General features: G+C 36.0%; 1 protein-coding gene across 1 annotated transcript; it reads left to right on the top strand.

Annotated features, from left to right (window-relative positions):
* Nucleotides 1-5708: 5708 nt before the first annotated feature.
* LOC122316362 lies at nucleotides 5709-9386 on the top strand. The gene is made up of 3 exons (XM_043132889.1): nucleotides 5709-6015; nucleotides 6320-6799; nucleotides 9349-9386. The coding sequence occupies exons 1-3, from the start codon at nucleotides 5709-5711 to the stop codon at nucleotides 9384-9386; spliced, it is 825 nt and encodes a 274-aa protein (XP_042988823.1).
* Nucleotides 9387-9652: the final 266 nt, after the last annotated feature.

Genomic DNA, 9652 nt, shown 5'->3' with positions numbered 1-9652 from the left:
TTATAATGAAAGAATGCGTATTATAAATTATAATATAGTGTGGGGGTGTTACAATTAGGATTGGTGCGCGCGCAGGAGAAAGCTGGTCTTTGTGCGATCTTAGCAGTGACAAAACATTTTCGTGTTTGGTCACACTTTGGTGTCGAGGGGCATGGCATTCTTGGAGGGGCCGTATCCGACCATAGTAATTTTGGTTACCGCAATAACACTCAATCTCAAGAGTAATGGTGAATGTAATCAATTATACTGAATCATCGTGGCCGTCACAACAAAGAAAAACAAAAATAAATGCTTCTAAGCTACTACCAGACCACTGCTAGCTGTAAAATATGCAGTGCAAGTTAGAGTACTTATTTCTCACTAAAGTTGCTTTTGGATAGGACTTAAAATGTCATAATATCAATTTCGATAGGACCCATATTCAAGTCGTCTGCTTCAAATCTAGCCATCCAAATAAACTAGTGGAATGATACAAATTATAATTCAACTTCTATTTTTTAATATTTATTCTTCTAAAGGCATCTAACTATTATAAATATTAATATTATCATTACTTTTATTATAATTTAATTTCAAAATTATATATTACACGCGAACAAGCATTCATTTTGTAATTTTTACTCCGAACTATAAAAGGTTACCATCTTCATTTCAAAATTACCTAAACTTCTCGGTTGTAATCTCTATCAAGATTTGATAATTGAGATGGACGAAAAATATAAATATGGTACAACCACTTACATTATAATTTATTTATTTATTATTAGTTTATGGTGAATATTGGAAAAATTTATAATTCAAAATTCACATCGTAAAAAGTGTAGTAATTTAGAATTATACTTAGGGGCTGGTTTGGTTACGTAAAATCAAATTATCTCATTTCATTTCATATAATTATTATAACTTTTTAAATTCTCACACAAAATATAATAAAAAATTTAATTTTTTTAAATCTCAAAATAAAAATAATATAAAAAATTATATTATAGTAATGTTTTATTTAAATTTTAATAAAATATTTTATGTTATCTCATTTTTAACTTAACTGTACAACTAAACGAGATGTTAATAAATTTAATGTGTTGGGATTCTGATCCTTGAGATTATCTCACTGGGCATATGCATATGAAGCCATTTTTTCAGTCCAGTGGTTCAAAAGAAACTGGACAATGGGCTGCTCATTAAATGGGCCCAGTGGTTGAACGATTAATCTCTACATATCCTTGATATTATGAGTAGGACAAATTTTGGAGGCCTTGAAATCAACATGGCTTTTTTCTTTTACAAAAAAAAATAAAAAAAGGCATGGAACCTCCATCCTGAATCGTATGACCCATATTTTGCATCTGGTTTGCCGCACCAAAACGGAACTTGGTACACATGAATAGAAATGGGCTGAGTTTTACTCGGTACAAATATATTCATGCATCATTCGTATATCGATAATTTTTTTATTTAAAAAAGAGAAGACATTAAAAAAATTTTTCATCTTAAATTTAAATTATTTTATTAAATATATACATTGTAACAGCCCGCTAGAAATTCAATTGTGAAATTTCTATTAACTTTAGGAATCTCGTGAAAAACCCATAAGTTTTCACGAATCCATTAATCGTATAGGTTTTTTTTTTGTCTAACTACATAGTTAGTGTTATTATTTACTATGGTATTAGAAGTATATTTTTGATTATTGGAGATAGTTAGAAGTGTCAAAATGTATTATGGTTTGTGCCATTAGACTCGGAGGGTTATTTAAAGTCTTATGGCGCAATAACTTTTTTTTTCATATTTTCGGACAAAATGTCTGTTCAAAATTATAAATATTATTGGATAAAAAGAAATATCTTGAGGTAATTTTCGTGAATATTATTGGGTAAAAATATTTTGAGTTGATTTTTATAGATATTATTAGATAAAAATATCTTAAATTGATTTTTGTAGATATTATTGGATAGAATATTATGAGATAATCTTTTATAGATATTTTGGGTAGAAGAAAACCACACTTAACTCTCAACTCCAGCCTTATCACCTCCCTTATCTCGTCCATAAATGTGTCCAGCCATCACTCATGAACTTATCTTCAATTACTCCTTCTAATAAAAGATTATCAAACACTCTCTCTCGGACAAATTTTAGGAGATCTTTTGCATGCCCATTTCAAAGCTGTTGTAAGTGTTTTATCATAAAGTCTCCTTCATATAAGTTGTTCCTTTTTGAGTCTAGTTTACATGGATATCTTATTTGCCCCATTTGAAGATCATTTGGTCAGTCAAATATTGTGTAAACTATAGAAAGGTCATTCTGGGAGATAAACTGGAGAATATGTTATAGTTTGGAGTTTTTGACCAAGCTAATGGATAGATATTGGTCCGAAATTTTTATGGAGTATTGTTAACATGTATATGTGACTATTGGTTGAGGATTTTTGCATGATTAAAGGTTTTGATGAAAGATGTTCTTAGATTTAGAAACTTAGAAACTGGAAGAGGAAAAACAGTTTCTGTTTTGAGAAAGTTTAACTTTTTGGTGGTCTAAACCTATTCTAATGACTTTGATAATTTTATTGGAGGATCCTAAACATCTTATATACATGTTATATTATTATTTTGAAGATATTTGATGTTAGTTTCAAAGATATGAAATTTTATGCAAAGAGATATTCAAATAAGTCAAAGTGTGGATATTCTTGGCTAAATTTATGTTTTGGTTAATTTCTAACCATATGATCTTGAATTAGAAGCTTAGATATGTTTTAGGACATCTTTTTAAACCATATGATGGTTTGGTTTGAAGATCATATATTTATAAGTCATAGATCAAGAGATTTATCAAAACTAGTTGAGGGAAAAGTTTATGTTTTTGGAATAAGTGTAAAACCAAAAACTCCAAATGTTATTTTGTGATTTTGGTGACTTTAGTTTGATGATTTAAAGCATGGTTGATGTTAGGATGATATTATGAATATGTTAGAAGTAAGATTTGATTTTTGAAATTCTTGGAGATGTTTTGATTTAAGGTCAAAACTTGTGATTCAAGTGCTTGGATCTTTTTACAAAAAAGTTTGGTGTTGATTATTAGTTTTTTCTAAATGGATGTTTTAAGTATGGTTTTGAACTTAGGATTGGAAGATGTTTGTTGCAAAATTTTGGTTTAAGCATGAGTTTTGAAGTTGGAAGGAATTGCAACAAAAATAAAGGGAAATGACCTATGCATGTTTCGACCATAGTGTGTTCTTCATAGTTGTGTTTTGTTTTAAATTTTTCTGAGTTGATATTTAAGTTTAGGACAAGATTTACATGAGGAATGTAAATTTTAGAAACTTTTGGAGTTAGTATGCAAAATCCTTAAGTTATGGGTAAAACGGTCATTTTCCCACATGTAGAGAGTAAAATGAAAATTTTACTCTTTAAGTTAGTATTTTCCATATTTCAAATTATTAGTGATTTAGTTCTAACTTTTAGAATCACTAATTACAGTTCCTCGTGATCGCGCTTGAAGTTTTATAAGAAACGCGGAGATCGAGGTAAGTTAGCTTTTAACTTACTAGCAGTCTACTGTGTATGTGTGCTAAGTAAAAGAATTACAGTGTATGTATGTATGTTATCATATATGTCATGCCATGCCAAGTTATCATGTAATTGTCTATTATACAGAATTTATTCTGTCATCAATTTTTATCTGTTACACAATATATTCTGTCATGTATTACTATACATTACAAATATGTCATGCTAAATATGTTGTTTGTTATATGTTATGCCATGTTACGAAATGTTACTATCTCAAGTTGGTTATGTATTTCAAATTATGTTCAAGTCACATTATGTTACGTCAGGGCTTCAGTCCTTTCATATTCCAGTCACGTTTCATCTTGAGTATATTCAGTTTATGTAGAATACATGGGGCCACAACAACTGTGGAGTATGTATTTAACTGCATAGTGATGTGTAGAATACATGGGGCCACAACAACTGTAGAGTATGTATTTACACATAGAATACATGGGGCCACAACAACTGTGGAGTATGTATTTTCAATGTTAAGTCAAGTTTGTGTAGAATACATGGGGCCACAACAACTGTGGAGTATGTATTTACACGTAGAATACATGGGGCCACAACAACTGTGGAGTATGTATTTTTCATGTTAATTCAAGTTTCAGAGCAAGTTCATGCTAAGTCAAGTTTCAGATCAAGTTCATGTCAAGTCAAGTTCAGTTCATGATTCAATTTAAGCTATGTCAATTATGCTATGTTGTACACTAAGTTATGCTTTAATTACTTATGAATTTGATTATGCATTTATGCTTTTACTGTCATACATGTATCATTAGTCTGTATGGAAGTTTTTTGTTAACTTGCTGAGATTTGTAATCAAATCTCACTGTGGTAGTCCCAACTACCATTCCCCCCGAATGGTAGATCTTGTTACAGGACCTGAAGGAGGATCAGGAGCTGACCAACTAGACACAGTCGACTGAACGACGGTGCGTCGTTAATGTTAATATAGTAGTTAAATTACTACTTGTACGATGGAGTTGCATCTCCAGTACTTTTGGATCATAACTATTTTGGAATAGTGCTGAGATCTTAGTTATTCAATGGATCTTTATGTATGAAGTATGTTTTAAGTATTGGGATATTTTTAGTTTGGTGCATAGTATTGCTAAAGAAAAAAAATTATCCGCTGCGAATATTGCATAATGTTAGATGCATGTTAGGATTATTGCATCTTATATGTCATGAACGGGGGCAGGTAACCTTGTGTTGCATGTCTCGACGCTTCAAATGTCTGTCCAATCCCAAACGGAATTTAGGGGCGTCACAGGGTGGTATCAGAGCAATACGTCTCTGGGCAGTAAATCCACATGTCCTTAGGAAATGCACCAAATATTAGGTTTGAAATTTAGTTGTCATTAGGCTTGAATTTCTTAAAGGTATGAGAGGTATTATATGATTGTAATATGTATACTCGTGTGTTACAGGAAGAGACAAATGACTCATGGTAGAATACCTCAAAACCCTGAAGGTGGTATCAATCAGGAGAATCATGATTCCCCGATGGATGGAGGATTAGCTGAAGCTGTGCGTATGCTGACTGACGTGCTTAGACATCAGCAACAGCAACAAGTGAACGCACCTAGACCCGAAGTTAGGGGTTGTCCATATGAGAAGTTTATGCTTTACCGTTACCCAAATTTTTTTGGTAATGAAGGACCACTGAGAGCCGAGAAATGGATTATAGATCTCGAGAGAACGTACGAGATTTGTGGATGTCTTGAGGATCAAAAGGTTCTATATGCTGGATACCTATTCCAAGGAGAAGCTGGAATATGGTGGGATACACGTAGGCAACTTCTAGTTAGGGAACTAGGTAGTATGGCTGCATTGTCTTGGGAGAGGTTCAAGGAAGAGTTTGACAACAGATTCTTCCCAGACTCTGTCAAACAATTGAAAGCCCTGGAATTTGCGTCCTTAAAACAAGGTAGTTTGACTGTAGAGCAGTATGCTGCTAAATTCATGGCATTGGGAAGGTTTGCACCACACTTGATTTCAACTCAAAAGATGCAGGCACAAAAGTTTCAAGCAGGACTTCTGCCTAGAATCCGAAGTCAAGTAGCTTGCCTTAGAATAGAGAATTACCAAGAGTTGGTAAATGTAGCGACAATAGCAGAGGCTGAGCAGAAGGAATTGGCAATCCAGAACATGACCGATCGAAAGAGGGCCATGCCATTTACTACAAGCAGTAGTGCTGAGAAAAAGAGGCCTTTTTCTAGTCCGGAGAAAGGCAAAGGAATAATGATTGGAGGACAGAAGCCGTCCTTTTATTCACCATGCCCTAAGTGTGGTAAGCTTCATTCTGGAGAATGTTACAAGGGATATGGAGTCTGTTACCGATGTGGAAAACCAGGACATATGATTAGAGATTGTCCTAACGCCAAACAAGGTAGTGGAGCTGGTGATCGCAAGCCAAGGCCCCACATCCCGGCACGAGTGTATGCAGTAACACCCGGTGATTTTGATGTTGATGCACCTGAAACTGATGAAGCTGGCGTCATGACTGGTATTTTTTTATTTTATTTTATTTTTTTATATATTTTTTTTCTTTCCTTTTAGTATTTATGATGTTGCAGGTATTATGAATGTGTTAGAATTAGTATTAATATCGGTGTATATTTTTTTTTTAGGAAGGGTTAATTTGTTTAGGTTCTCGGCTTGTGCACTATTCGATTCAGGTGCGTCGCAGTCCTTTGTGTCTGCAGCGTTTGCACGAATTTGTAGTTTGCAGACTGAATTATTACCACGACGGGTTGTAGTATTAATTCCCGATGGGAATACAGTATCTTGTACCCGTTTAGTTAATGATTGTCCGTTAGAGCTAGAAGGAAGGACACTGAAGGCTAACTTGTTAGTATTCGGTCAGATGGAATTCGACCTGATTTTGGGGATGGACTGGCTTTTCAAGCACTACGCTAAGATAGACTGTCGGAAACGAGAGGTTGTGTTTGAACCTCCAACTGAAGACAGGATGAGTTACGCAGGAACATCAGTTAAGGCCACCCCACCTTTGATCTCGGCGTTGCAAGCTAGGAAGTGTATCGATGATGGAGCCTCAGCGTTTCTATTGATAACTGTAGAGGAGACAACCAAAACTATAGGAATCCAAGGGATACCTGTGGTTGAAGACTTTCCTGAAGTTTTCGTTGATGAGTTACCTGGTTTACCACCAGATAGAGAAGTAGAATTCCAAATAGAGTTGGAGCCGGCAACAACTCCGACTCACAAGGCGCCATATCGTATGGCCCCTACCGAGTTGAAAGAGCTCAAGCTACAATTGGAAGAACTTTTGGAGAAGGGTTTTATCCGCCCTAGTTCTTCGCCGTGGGGAGCACCTGTGTTATTTGTGAAGAAAAAAGATGGATCTATGAGGATGTGTATAGACTATAGAGAGTTGAATAAGGTGACGATTAAGAATAGATACCCATTACCCAGAATCGATGATTTGTTGGATCAGTTGCAAGGAGCAGCAGTGTTTTCAAAGATTGACCTGAGATCCGGGTATCATCAGCTAAAAGTCAAGGATCAAGATGTGCTGAAAACTGCCTTTAGGACAAGGTATGGCCACTTCGAGTTTTTAGTGATGCCTTTTGGGTTAACCAATGCTCCAGCCGCATTCATGGACATGATGAACAAAATATTCAGACCTTATTTGGATAATTTTGTTGTCGTATTCATTGATGACATCTTAATCTACTCTAAGAACAAGGAGGAACACAGACATCATCTAAGCATGGCTTTAACTATACTTAAGGATCAGAAACTTTATGCCAAACTTAGTAAGTGTGAGTTCTGGCTGGAAGAAGTAAAATTTCTAGGTCATGTGATCTCTAGTAGAGGAGTAGCAGTAGACCCGAGCAAGATTGAAGCTGTAACGAACTGGCAGAGACCGACCAGTGTGCATGAGATCCGAAGTTTCTTAGGACTGGCTGGTTACTATAGGAGATTTGTGGAAGGATTCTCCCGTTTGTCTGGACCACTCACCACCCTGACTAAGAAAAATGTGAAATTTACTTGGAATGATAAGTGCGAAACAAGTTTTCTTGAGTTGAAGAAAAGACTTACCACCGCACCGGTACTTACACTGCCGGAACCTCTTAAATCTTTTGTAGTATATAGCGATGCATCTAAGGCAGGACTCGGATGTGTGCTAATGCAAGAAGGGAAAGTGGTTGCTTATGTTTCACGACAACTGAAGAATCACGAACAGAATTATCCTACTCATGATTTGGAATTAGCTGCAGTAGTTTTTGCTCTTAAAATTTGGAGACATTATTTGTATGGCGAGAAGTGTGAAGTCTTCACAGATCACAAAAGCCTAAAGTACCTGTTTGAGCAGAAGAATCTTAATATGAGGCAAAGAAGATGGCTGGAATTAATCAGCGACTATCAGTGCGACATCAAGTATCATCCTGGAAAGGCCAACGTGGTAGCTGATGCTTTAAGCCGCAAGAGCAGACAAGAAGCTTCATCAGTTCCTTCATCAGAAGTAAATTCCCTCTTATGTAGTATGAGAAAACTGTTGATTAGAAACCGTAGTCAGGAAACCATGTTGACTACAATCCAAGAATTCATTCCATTGGACTGGGAAGAACTGAAAGACCGTCAAAAGAAGGACAGTAAACTTGCGGAAGTTGTAAAAAAGATCGAAAAGTCAAAAGGACCAGTGGACTTTAGCCTCAGAGAGGATGGGACTCTGTATTACAAGGACCGAAGAGTCATTCCAGCAGATGAAGAGTTAAAGGAAAAAGTACTAAAGGAAGCTCATAACACACCTTACACTGCTCATCCTGGTAGTACAAAAATGTATCAGGATTTGAAACAGTCTTTTTGGTGGGAAGGAATGAAGAAGGACGTAGCAGAATTTGTGAACAAATGTTCTGTCTGTAGATTAGTAAAAGCAGAGCACCAAAAGCCAGCCGGTAAATTGCAGTCATTGCCAATCCCAGAATGGAAATGGGAGGATATTTCCATGGATTTTATAGTAGGCTTTCCAAGGACCTCAGCCGGAAATAATACTATCTGGGTAATAGTTGATCGTCTGACAAAAAGTGCTCACTTCATACCCATTAAGAATACAGATTCTCTAGAAAGATTGACGAGAATTTATATAGCAGAGATTGTCAGATTGCATGGAGTGCCTAAGACGATCGTATCAGATAGAGACCCTCGTTTTACGTCACGCTTCTGGAAAAGTTTACAAGAATCGATGGGCTCTAGTCTGAGGTTTAGTAGTGCATACCACCCACAAACAGATGGACAGACAGAAAGGACGATTCAAACTTTGGAAGATATGCTAAGAGCCTGTGTTTTGGATTACGAAGGGAATTGGGAGAAACAATTACCTTTGGTAGAATTTGCTTATAACAATAGTTTCCAGGCCACTATTCAAATGGCACCATATGAAGCCTTGTATGGTAGAAAGTGTAGATCACCTCTGTATTGGGATGAAGTAGGGGAAAACAAAGTAGTTGGACCAGAAGTCTTACAAGAGATTAAGGACCAAGTACACTTGATTAAAGAAAGGATGAAAACAGCACAGAGTCGACAGAAGAGCTACGCTGATAATCGAAGGAGGAGCATAGATTTTAAAGTTGGAGATTGGGTCTATGTGAAGGTATCTCCTATGAGAGGAGTAAGTCGTTTCGGAGTAAAAAATAAGTTAAGTCCGAGATATGTGGGACCCTATGAGATAGTGGAGAAAGTGAGAGTAGTTGCATATCGTTTGGAATTGCCAACTGAGTTCCATGGAATTCATAATGTTTTCCACGTGTCTTCTTTGAAAAAGAGTTTTGGGAATCAGACACCAATGATAGTGGATCCTGACAGCATACCTTTACAACCCAACTTGACCTATGAAGAGAAGCCAATGCAAATTCTTGACTGGAAAGATAAAGAGTTGCGGAACCGTAAGATCCCATTGGTCAAAGTACTTTGGCAAAATCATAATATTCAAGAGGCGACTTGGGAGAAGGAAGTTGATATGCGAGCCAAGTACCCCTAGTTGTTTGACATCTAAATTCAGTCTTGCAGAGTTGTTTTGGGATTTTGCTTAATTGATACTTTGTGGTTCACTTGTACGGGACTGACAA

Source organism: Carya illinoinensis, chromosome 7 (genome assembly GCF_018687715.1).
Source record: "Carya illinoinensis cultivar Pawnee chromosome 7, C.illinoinensisPawnee_v1, whole genome shotgun sequence".
In the NCBI taxonomy this organism is placed as follows: domain Eukaryota; kingdom Viridiplantae; phylum Streptophyta; class Magnoliopsida; order Fagales; family Juglandaceae; genus Carya; species Carya illinoinensis.
This window is presented reverse-complemented; position numbering and strand designations above follow the sequence as displayed.